The following is a 12,352-nucleotide window of genomic DNA, read 5'->3' as shown; positions in this document are numbered from 1 at the left end:
ATGAAACTAGACTGCACTAAAGGAAAAATTAAATCATTGCATTTTCAAATCCGTGATGCATAAATCATTTGTATTATTATCATTATTTTACAGCTTGTGTACAAACATCTTAACTAGCTTAATTTAGTTTTTGAATGAAAAATCCTTATTAGATATTTTTATTACAATCTGTAAAGGATCAAATATAGGATTGTTACAAGTGTTTGATTTTTTTGTTTTTGTTTTTTCCCCACATATTTTAACAAGTCAACATTATGTGCAAAGGAGTTGCTGAGGGATGATGTTGCATTTATTTAAAAGTCACCGTCTCTTGGTCTGGGTACATTTACAGACATATAAAGTTACCACAGCAGGTCCCGAGCACCTCATTACCAACATAACCTGCAGCCAGTCTTTCAAGGACAACTCTCTAATGACACCACACGTATCCGTTTAATGTCTATTTGAAGCATGCAGTCACTTCCCTCTTCAAAAAAAAAAAAAAAAAAAAAAAAAGGGGTGGGGGGGTTTATAGAAATAGCAAAAGCATTCTCAGATTGAATAAGCACCTTAATGGTTCCCTGATGTCAGTTTAATTCTGAAGGAGTTTAGTGTTTCCACACTCTATCTCACTCATATAGAATGACAGGAGACCGGATTTTCATTATCTTCTTCTGTAAATCTGAAAATACCATCCTCAGATGTGATAGCCATTTGTGACACTGTAAAAAGTATAAAATAGTATGAAACAAGTTTGTGTCATGCTTCAATCAGTATTTGAGTGATGTAGAAGAAATTGAATTGGAGTGGAATTGGTTCTCTGAAAACGTTTTTCAATGTTCTTTAGGTACAAGAATAATGAATTAATCAAGTGGACATAAAGGCGGCATGGTGGCCGACTGGTTAGAGCGTCAGTCTCACAGTTCTGAGGACCGGGGTTCGATCCCCGGCCACGCCTGTGTGGAGTTTGCATGTTCTCCCCGTGCCTGAGTGGGTTTTCTCCGGGCACTCCGGTTTCCTCCCACATCCTATAAACATGCATTAATTGGAGACTCTAAATTGCCTGTAGGTGTGAATGTGAGTGTGAATGGTTGTTTGTTTGGGCCTCCTGCCCGATGATAGCTGGGATAGGCTCCAGCACGCCCGCGACCCTAGTGAGGAGAAGCGGCTCAGAAAATGGATGGGATAGTAGTGGATATAAAAAGGTCTACACACCCTTGTTCGAAAGCCAGCTTTTTGTAATATAAAAAATTAGACCAAGATAAATCATTTTCAAACTTTTTTCCACCATGAATGTGATCTATGACCTGTTAAACATATACTGTATGCTGTATAGCGGCACGGTGGCCGACTGGTTAGAGCGTCAGCCTCACAGTTCTGAGGTGCGGGGTTCAATCCCCGTCCCCGCCTGTGTGGAGTTTGCATGTTCTCCCCGTGCCTGCGTGGGTTTTCTCCGGGCACTCCGGTTTCCTCCCACATCCCAAAAACATGCATTAATTGGAGACTCTAAATTGCCCGTAGGCATGACTGTGAGTGCGAATGGTTGTTTGTTTCGATGTGCCCTGCGATTGGCTGGCAACCAGTTCAGGGTGTACCCCGCCTCCTGCCCGATGACAGCTGGGATAGGCTCCAGCATGCCCGCGACCCTAGTGAGGAGAAGCGGCTCAGAAAATGGATGGATGGATGGATGTATGCTGTATATATTTGAAAGCAGTTAAAATAAATAAATAAATAAATAAACTGACAATGTGGTTGCACAAATGTGCACACCCGCTTATAACTGGGGATGTGGTTGTATTCAGAATTAACCAATGGCATTCATTCTGCCACCATTTAAATTTCCTCTGATTAACCCTAAATACAGTTCAGATGCTCTAGTAGACTTTTCCTGACATTTTTGTATTCACATCTTATAGCTTCTATGGCATCAGAGGGATAACATTGTTCAACGTTATCAGACAGGAAAAGAGTGGAAAATAATTTCAAAGACAATAAATATATCTTGGAGCACAGTGAAGATCCATCATCCAGTGGAGAAAATTGTCACACAACAGTAACAATACCAAGAACTGGACATCCCTCTAAAATTGATGAAAGACAAGAACTGGTCTGGGAGGCTGCTAAGAAGTCAATCAAAAGTCAAGAAGTCAGCATTGAAGGAATTGCAGGAATTTTTGTCAAGTACTTGCTGTTTAGGACATGTAACAACAATCTCCTGTCTTCTTCATATGTCTGGGCTATGGGGTAGGGTGTCAAGATGGACACCTTATCTTACAAATAAAAACAGCTACATTCTGCTCACTTGAAATCTCCCTAATACTTGTGGCAAAAGATTGCTATGGTCCGATAAAACCAAGATTGAACTTTTTGGCTGTAATTCCAAAAGGTATGTTTGGCGCAAACACAATACTCCTCATCACCCCAAAAAAACCCACCATACCTAGAGGGAAGCATGGTGGTGGCATAATAAGCTTTGGGACATATTTCTTCAGCTGGAACTGAGACCTGAGTCATGGTGGAAAGAATTTTGAACAGTTCAAAATAGCAGTCAGTGTGAGGACAAAACCTTCAGGCTTCTGCTAGAAACCAAAAATGTCAGGAAATGCCGCCTAGAACAGCTAAACTTTATTTGAGGTTAATCAGAGTTACGTTAAATGGTGGTGTGTACTGACTCTTATTTAAAAAATAAATAAATAAAATTAAGCTTTGGTGGTTGCTGAGGCAAAAAGTCGGACGTGGGAGTTGTTCGGTGAGCCCATGGAGAACGATTTCCAAACGGCTTCAAGGAAATTCTGGACCACCATCCGGCTTCTCAGCAGGGGGAAGCAGTGCACCATCAACACTGTATATAGTGGGGATGGGGCGCTGCTGACCTCAACTCGGGACGTTGTGAGCCAGTGGGGAGAATACTTTGAAGACCTGCTCAATTCCACCGACACGCCTTCCCATGAGGAAGCAGAGTCTGGGTTCTATGAGGCGGGCGCTCATATCGCTGGGGTTGAGGTCACCAATGTAGTTAAAAAGCTCCTCGGTGGCAAGGTCCCGGGGGTGGATGAGATTCGCCCGGAGTTCCTAAAGGCTCTAGATGTTGTGGGGCTGTCCTGGTTGACACGCCTCTCCAACATCGCGTGGACATCGGGGACAGTGCAGGCTGGGGTGGTGGTCCCCCTTTTGAAGAAGGGTGTGTTCCAACTACAGGGGGATCACACTCCTCAGCCTCCCTGGTAAGGTCTATTCAGGGGTGCTGGAAAGGAGGGTCCGTCGGGAAGTCGAATCTTAGATTCAGGAGGAGCAGTATGGTTTTCGTCCTGGCCGTGGAACAGTGGACCAGCTCTACACCCTCGGCAGGGTCCTCGAGGGTGCATGGTAGTTCGCCCAACCAGTCTACATGTGTTTTGTGGACTTGGAGAAAGCGTTCGACCGTGTCCCTCGGTGGGTTCTGTGGGGGGTGCTTCGGGTGTATGGGGTACCGAACTCCCTGATATGGGCTATTCGGTCCCCGTACGACCGGAGTCAGAGTTTGGTCTGCATATCCGGCAGTAAGTCGGGGTCATTTCCGGTTATGGTTGGAGTCCGCCAAGGCTGCCCTTTGTCACCGATTCTGTTCATAACTTTTATGGACAGAATTTCAAGGCGCAGCCGAGGCATACAGGGTGTCCGGTTTGGTGGCCTCAGTATTGCATCTCTACTTTTTGCAGATGATGTGATTCTGTTGGCTTCATCAAGCCATGATCTCCAACTCTCACTAGACCAGTTCGCAGCCGAGTCTGAAGCGGCTGGGATGAGAATCAGCACCTCCTAATCTGAGACCATGGTCCTCAGTTGGAAAAGGGTGACGTGGCCTCTACAGGTCAGGGATTAGATCCTGCCCCAAGTGGAGGCGTTCAAGTATCTTGGGGTTTTGTTCACGAGTAAAGGAAGAATGGAACGGGAGATCGACAGGCAGATCAATACAGCGTCTTGACTTGACTTTGTATCGGTCCGTTGTGGTCAAGAAGGAGCTAAGCCGAAAGGCGAAGCTCTCAATTTACTGGTCGATCTACGTTCCTAACCTCACTTATGACCGAAAGAGCAAAATCCCGGATACGAGCGGCCGAAATGAGTTTCCTGCGCAGGGTGTCCGAGCTCTCCCTTAGAGATAGGGTCATCCGGGAGGATCTCAGAGTAGAGCCGCTGCTCATCCACATCAAGAGGAGCCAGATGAGGTGGCTGGTGCATCTGATTCGGATGCCTCCCAGACGCCTACCTGGTGAGGTGTTCCGGGCACGTCCCACCGGGAGAAGACCACGGGGATGACCCAGGACACGCTGGAGACACTGGGTCGCCTCAGGATCCCCCCGGAAGAGCTGGATGAAGTGGCTGGGGAGAGGGAAGTCTGGGCGTCCCTGCTAAAGCTACTGCCCCCGCGACCCCACCTCAGATAAGCGGTAGAAAATGGATGGATTGATGGATGGATGGATGGAAAACTGATAATTGTTTTTTGTCAATAAAGAAAAGAGGATTGCTATTCGTAAATACGTGGAGTCACTCTCTTTAAAAAACGGAGATGCAGTCAGAAAACTTGGTGTACTAAAACTGCCTTCTACCAGCTGAAGAACAGAGTGAAGGCTTGCATGTGCCAAGCAGACCAGAGAAGCTCATCCATGCTTTTATCTCAAATAGACTTGACTATTGTATTCGTCTTCTAACTGGACTCCCCCAAAAGAGCATTAAACAGCTGCAGCTCATTCAGAATGCTGCAGCTCGGTTTCTGACCAGAGCAAAGTGGTCAGAACATATTATTCCAATTCTAAAGTCTCTACACTGTCTCCCAGTCTGCTTTAGAATATATTTTAAAGTTCTGCTACTGGTCTACAAATCACTAAATGGTTTAGGTCCGGCGGCACAGTGACCGACTGGTTAGCACATCTGCCTCACAGTTCTGAGGTCCGGAGTTCAAATCCCAGCCCGCCTGTGTCGAGTTTGCATGTTCTCCTCGTGCCTGCGTGGGTTTTTCCGGGTACTCTGGTTTCCTCCCACATCCCAAAAACATGCATGGTTGTGTACCGGCATTACCACATCATTAGCAACCCTTTACTGCTCAGTGACTATTTTTTTTTTCTTTGTCAATGTCTTTATGTCGCAAAAGTGTTCTCTGTCAATTGACTGTCTGTTGTTGTACTAGAGCAGCTCCAACTACCGGAGACAAATTCCTTGTGTGTTTTTTGGACATAGTTGGCAAATAAATATGATTCTGATTCTGATGGTTGGAAGGCTCTAAAAACTCTAAATAACCTGTAGGTGTGACTGTGAGTGCGAATGGCTGTTTGTTTAAATGTGCCCTGCGATTGGCTGGCAACCAGTTCAGGGTGTACCCCGCCTCTCACCCGAAGATAGCTGGGATAGTCTCCAGCACGCCCGCGACCCTCGTTAGGGTAAGCGGTACAGAAAATGGATGGATGGATGGACTTAGGTCCTGAAAGGAATGCTCATGATATATAAACCCAGTAGGGGTCTGAGATCCACAGAGTCATGTCAAATAGTGGAGTACAGAGTCCAAAGCAAACATGGTGAAGGAGCATTTAGCTGTTATGCTGCACATACATGGAATAAGTTGCCAACAGAATTGACGTTTTTAAGTTCAGGTTAAAACCTCTTCTTTTTGCTTATGCTTGTTAGAGCATTTCCACTTTTAAATATTTCTTGCACTGTCCGCCATTTTAATTCTATTTTTATTTTTATTTGTTTTAAATGTTTATAAGCTATTTTTTTCTTTCTTTTTAAATGATTTTAATCATGTAAAACACATTAGGTTGACTTGTGTATGAAATGCACACTATAAATAAATATTTGAATTTGATTGGTTAATTCCGAACACAGCCACATCCCAGTAATGAAGGTGCGCACCCCTGTGCGACCAAATGATTTTTGTTTTGTTTTGTTATTTTTACTTCCTCTTTCAAAAAAAAACATCTTTTTTTTTCAATTGAGTCATACAGCTGAGATCCCTTCAGCGATGGAAAAAGTTTTGAAATATTTATCTTGGTCTCATTTTTTTATATCACAAAAAGCTGACATTTGAACAGGGGTGTGTAGACTTTTTATATCCACCATGTATCAAATGATGTTGTCATGTTTGCTCATTAACAATAAGACAATGGAAAAACACAGGAAATGGGTAAAAAAAAATAAAAATGAATCATTTAGAATAGACGGAGTTCTGTGGTATGTCGGAAGTGCTTGTCCATCTCATTTGGTGGGTTCTGGGCAGAGGAAATGAGCGTGGGCTCCCCGGGGCAGAGATTACTCTAATGACTTTGAAAGCAGCCTTGTGTACTGTCCCTTTTGACCTCTACTCATCGTCGGCTCGAGAAGATGACAAGGTGATACTGTACATGCACGCATACATTGGTAGACAAACACCTCACACCTATTGTACACTTGTGTACATCCCCATTAAACAAAAACATGAGCACACATAAGCAGCAAAGCAACAGATCCTTCCCCAGCGACTCCTCTAGTTCCTTCTGATGATTTTAAAGACTTAACGTCCACGCTTTGCCCACATGTTGACTGCAAGCCACATCATGCCACAGATTGAACTTTGTATGGGTATGTATGGTGCTTTTGTTAACTATATCAGTCTTCAGGCAGCCTAAACGCCACAATCACATGAGGAACAATGCACATCGACTTAATGTTCATTTCTGAGGGTGTTTTCAGTTCTAAAAAGTATGCAAGTGTGTTGTTAGTTTAGCTCAAATTGATGTTTGCCAACAAGGAAACAATCAAAATGAGCATGCAAAAAGGGTTGAAAGAGAACATTTAAACCAGAAACCATATTGTAATTTTTTACATACCACTAAAAACCCACAACACTAGGCTGTAAAATATATGAAAGAAAGCCCAGCTATTTAAAAGATCCCCTTTGAATCAGCAAATACCCTCTGTGAATGGAAATAAAAGCAAACAAATATCCATCCATTCTAAAGCCTTTCAGTACATCGCTCTTATAGTGAAATACGAAAATAGCAACACTGCATCTCAGATCAAATAGATGTAATTGGATACAGTGTGGAAGGAGAGCGGCTTGGCCGTGATTTGCGTAGCATGTGCACGCATGCAAAGACCCGACAGCGGCACAGCTGCACGGAGCAACGCTCTCGATTTATCATCCCTACATCGCAGGAGCTAGTGGGCCACACCACTATTAATCATCAGCAAAACCATTTAATTCAGCACGAGCCCAACTATTGTCTCAGTCTCTCCCCTCTGTCGGCTGCGCAAAACAGCATACACCTCTGAGGAAATCGCTGGAATAAAAGTAGACATGCAAGCGTTGGTTAGCAAAATGACCCAATGTGTTGCACATTACTACGATTAAGATGTAGTTTTATTTAAAAATTACTCAATGCAGTCTAACCATGTCCCAACAAGGCTGCAGGATTAGCAAGGAGGTGACGGAGTCGTGCCATCGTCAAAAATATCTGTTGATGGATTCATTAGCCTTTACGGACGAAAGTCTTTCTGCCACAAAACGAAAATGCCCTTTCGGCCCGTTGTCCCTCACTTTCATCTTTGGACAGGCACACATGTAAGTTTTCATTTGAAAACATGTCTTTTATGTAGGACCCAAACTGGTCACAAACAGAGTTTGCATGATTATGTTAAAAATCCAGGCTTGCTCTGTCTATACCTCCTGTTCCATCACAACAATTGACCAAACATGACCATTAGACAACTTGCACAAATTCCTTGTGTTTGAGAAGAAGTCCTTGTTAGGAAAAAAAAAACGTTCAGTGATGTTTATAAAAAATATTTAAAACAATCTATTAGAGAAGTCCAAGAGCGACCAAATTACAGGATTGGGTTTCTTCTGCCCACTGGTATTGGCACCTTCTGCAGTGCCTCCTCACATGACATGACTGTCCCCTCCCTACAGCCCCCCGCCTCCATTCGGACTCTGCACCGAGCCAACATCCAGGCCCTCTGACAAACAGGATGAAGTGGAATGGAATTGAAAGATCCACAAATAACAGTGTGTGTGCACACACGTTGTCCAAAAAAAAAACCTGACAACATATCAAGCAGCACGCAACATGACGGGAGAGGGAATATGATACATGCACAAATCACATTTTTACTAAAACACATTACATGTACAGTACTTAAATGCATGCTTGCATACATACACACACACACACACACACACACACACCCTCATTACCGGGAACATGCAAGTAAAAGAATGTACATGTATGAGAAAAAAAATAAAACTCCAAGTATATACAAGACACTTATACATATTTTTTTCCTAGTTATGTTTTAATTCATGGACCCTTTCCATTGCTATGAATATAATTCTAGATTGACTTGCTCTTATGGAAAATGTTTTTCAGAGGAAATGTAGCATTGGAAACGTCCGTACCAAACTGCCGACTGTATAATTAAAAAACAAGAACAATCACTGCATGAATTAATCTGTGTAGGATATCTCTGCTTCTAATAATTTCAACATGCACTGCTTTCCCAATTTTTTATTTTTTTTTAAATATATATATATATATATATTGCATAATAATTGGGGTAAATACCATCTTGGGGTGTCTGTGTGACATTGATACATGAAAAAAAAATCTTTTGTGCTGCAAAACTTTTCCTGATGAATTTCACTGTTTGTTTTTTTCCCGTTTGGATGACAGTGAAAATTCTGAGGACCATTTAAAGAAAAGTGAGAAACTTATTGAAGGCAGTTATACATTTATTGCATATCATTTATTTGTATGAAAGGACAAAAACGAGCACATATGAACATCACATACGGTTAGTGAGTGAAATCATTTTGCACAGCAAAATATATATATATTTATATATTTATATGTATGTATGATGTAAGATTAATTCACATATTTTCAAAAGGAGCGCCCTCGTTTTTTAGTTGTACATGCAGGGTATCAATCCCTGACCATCTAACAATGTCCAGACATTATCAATTATAAGAATTGTTATTGCTTTGTAAATATTGAGTTTGTTGAATTCAACACAACTTCTTCTTTCCTTACGTGATAATGAAAGTATTGCATGTTACGAATACCTAACAGGGCCAAATAACTGTGCAAAACAGTTATTCTTTACTCCCAGAATGTTTAGTGCACTGCACTCACAATACTTCAACTTCTTTACAAAACTCTTTTAAAAGCATCGCAAGCTCAAATGCTTAACAATTTAGCATTTTGAAAATAGTGGCAAATGGAGTTCTCACTCATATGCTGCAAATTCACTGTACAACCTTCTGCTTACCGCATCCACTTGACCCGAGCCAGTCACATCAAATCGTGTCCAAATGCTTTTGCTTATGAACTATATTAGTCATCTATATGCATGAAACGGTGGCACTTTTTTTTTTGTCTATTCTTCAACGTAAATTTATAAAACTTTGTACTTATATTACACTTTCATCTTTAGTCAAATGCAGAGGAATACTATTTAAATAACAGTAAAAAAATTTTTTTTTAAAAAGATTTCCTTTTCCTCTCCTTGAACCAGGATCCCCGCTGATCCACTTCCATCATATTCATTGCAGCCTATAAGAGTTGGGTGGTGGTGCACTTCAACACAGCTGAAACGCCATCGCACTGTACACAGGTGGGAAGTCCTGTCACTTTTTTGTATAGCTGTCCCAAAAAAGTGAGGAGGCATAAATGAAATATGAATGCCATGCTGAAGTCATCTCACAAAATAATAACAATTAAAAAAAAAAAAGACATAGCACAGAGAGATAAAACAGCATTTAAAAAAGAACATACATGTCCCGCATGCAGAATAGTTCCAAAAACTTTTTTTGGGGAAACAAAAAATGAATACATAGTCTTTTAAGAAGCAAATGCATGAAATGGCTGGCAATCCTCCAAGTTTGGCAAACAAAACAAAACAAATCCATGAATGCACTTTAACAAGTATCTGCACACTGATTTCCAAAAAAAAAAAAAAAAGTGGCAAAGGGCAAGTTGAGTGCATGCATGCACTTGCTGAACTAAGTGGGATCCAAATCAAGACACTGCAAATCTAATGGCGGTTGAGAACTATAATGACAAATGGGTCAATTATGATAAAATAAAGAAGTAGAATCGATGAGTTGTGTGAAGTCAAAAACATCTCTCCACATCTAAATCAACAACCTGTTTAAAATATGTCAAATGAAAACTAAAAGTAAAAAAAAAAAAAAAAAAAAAAAGACAAAATAGTTCTTAGTAGGCATTTGCGCCAAATGGTGATAGGAAAAGAAAGTTCAAACTGAAACTTTTAAAGCCGGGCAATTTTTTTTTTTTTTTTTTTCACTCTTTTGCGCGAATATGTGGAGACTCACATGAAAAACTCCGGAGATGAAGGGTTGTTGTCGCTGCTCGAGCCACTTTCTCTGAAGCCGTTGCCGATGAGCTTCTCATACTTTTCTTTGTACGCGTCCCTCTCCCGGACCAGCCTGGAGATCTCCTGCTTGAGGTGCTCCACTTGCTGCACCAGTTGCGTCTTCTCGCCCTCCAGGACGTGCCGCTGCTGGACGCGCTTGAAGCGACACGACTGCGCGTAGCCTCGGTTCTTGAGGGTCCTCCTCTTCTGCTTGAGCCGGATCACTTCTTCCTTGCTGACCCCCCGCAGCTGTCGGTTGAGCTCCCGCACGGACATTGTGACCAGCTGCTCGTCTGAGAAGCGGTCGTCCAGGCGCATGTGCGGGTGGTGATTTGTCCCGGAGACGCCGTTGGACTGGATGCCCGGCGCCTGGTGGTGGTGGTGACCGCCACCGCCACCTCCGCCTCCGCTGCCCCCTCCTCCTCCCCCGGCCCCGCTGTGGTTGTGGTGGTGATGGTGGTGGTGGTGCTGAGCCCCGTTCTGAGCGGCGGCCGCAGCGATGACCGCCGACACTACCGCCGCGGCGGAGCCCATCTCCTCCCCGGCCATGGCGCCTCCCGGGCCGGCTGCGCCTGGGAACTGCTGGCCTCTGGCGTAGCCATCGAACGACTGGAGCTGGTGGCTGCTGTTGATGAGCGCCTCGACCGCGTCCTCGGGGCTGAAGCCCAGCGCTTCTGGGTTGAGCTGCTGTTGGTAACCGGACATCCAGTAGAAGTCCTCTATGTGTGTCTTCTGCTCGCTCCCCGAGCCCGGACTGGGCGCCGAGAAGCTCGGGGAGGGGGGCACAGAGCTGCAGGGCGTGCTCATCGGCGTGGAAGACAAGGATCCCCCGGCGATGAGGCGGCTGCACTGGCTGATGGTGCGATCGGGCTCCACCGGCTCCTTTTTCACTTCAAACTTCATCAGATCGAAGTCATTAACATATTCCATGGCCAGGGGACTGGTGGGCAGGTCGGAGTTGCTCATTGCCAGCTCTGATGCCATCCTCTTGCTGCTGCTGCTGCTGCTGCTGCTCACAGTCCTCCAGGCGGGCTGAACAGCAGCCGTCGCGCCGGGCTGGTTGGCGAGAACGTGAGCCACTTTGAGGGAGTTTGTCTTAAAGCGTCACAGAGAAGAGTTTCTCTGCGTCCCGGCTCCGACTACTTCGGCCGTCGCTCGGCGGAGGCTGTCGCGCGCACGAGGAGCGGAGTCCCTTCTCGGCGCGCGCGTTGTAATTTCAAACATTTAACACAACTTTCCACGCGCCCGGTTTTCTCACGGAGACATCGCGACCCGAGGCGGCTGGCTGCGAGCGAGGGCTGGACACGGGAGCGATTTTTTGAAGCAGGCATCACACAGCAGTTGAGTTTAAGAGCTTTGGAGCTGACATGACGTCAGGCTGCAAGTGGGAAATTGTCTCGGACGAGGAGCCAATGGGGTCGCACACTCCGGGTGCTAATTAGCATATTAGTCGACGACAGATACCAAACTTTTTTTCTTTTTTTTTTTTTTTTTTCCTCCCAATCTCTCTCGTGTCCAACTGTCAAAGGCCGTCAGCTGACACTCAGCTGGGAGCAGACTTTCCCTACTCTTTTACGCATGTTTGCATGACAACATTGCAGTTGTTTCATTTATGTCAGTGGAAAATACGTGCATGACTCATTCCCATTTAATAGTCTTATTTCTAAAACGATCACTTTTAATCGATGTTCTTTTGAATATTACTGCATTTCATTTTCATGTCGTCACTTAATAACTCTACTGTATATGCATACTTAAACATATTTTACAATATTGACACTAAATATATCTTTTAACATGCCCCGCATGCATGGGTTGTTGACTTTATCGAAGTTCATATCAGAGAAAATGACTTAAAAAAAAAAAATGTTAAACTGTTAATTCCACAGCACCAGTATAAAACTCAACACTGCCACCTTTTGGACATATCGGGGATGTAAATCCCCTCATCAAATTCCCTCACCCAATCATCAAATTAAAAAAAAGT

The 12,352-nt window shown here is 43.7% G+C and overlaps 1 protein-coding gene across 5 annotated transcripts in view; it reads right to left on the bottom strand.

Moving 5' to 3' along the window:
* mafa (MAF bZIP transcription factor a) overlaps window positions 1-11,668 on the bottom strand; it is an 87,972-nt gene extending 76,304 nt beyond the window's left edge. For 3 of the 5 annotated variants that reach the window (XM_061766059.1, XM_061766063.1, XM_061766060.1), the window contains exon 1: window positions 10,325-11,668. In XM_061766059.1, coding sequence (XP_061622043.1) covers window positions 10,325-11,349 — 1,025 coding nt within the window. In that variant the 5' untranslated portion in view covers window positions 11,350-11,668. Of the gene's footprint in view, window positions 1-9,475; window positions 9,633-10,324 lie in introns of those variants that run through there. The other 2 variants (XM_061766062.1, XM_061766061.1) reach the window with 2 other exon arrangements.
* Window positions 11,669-12,352: the final 684 nt, after the last annotated feature.

The sequence above is a fragment of the Phyllopteryx taeniolatus genome, chromosome 2, assembly GCF_024500385.1.
Source record: "Phyllopteryx taeniolatus isolate TA_2022b chromosome 2, UOR_Ptae_1.2, whole genome shotgun sequence".
NCBI lineage: Eukaryota > Metazoa > Chordata > Actinopteri > Syngnathiformes > Syngnathidae > Phyllopteryx > Phyllopteryx taeniolatus.
This window is presented reverse-complemented; position numbering and strand designations above follow the sequence as displayed.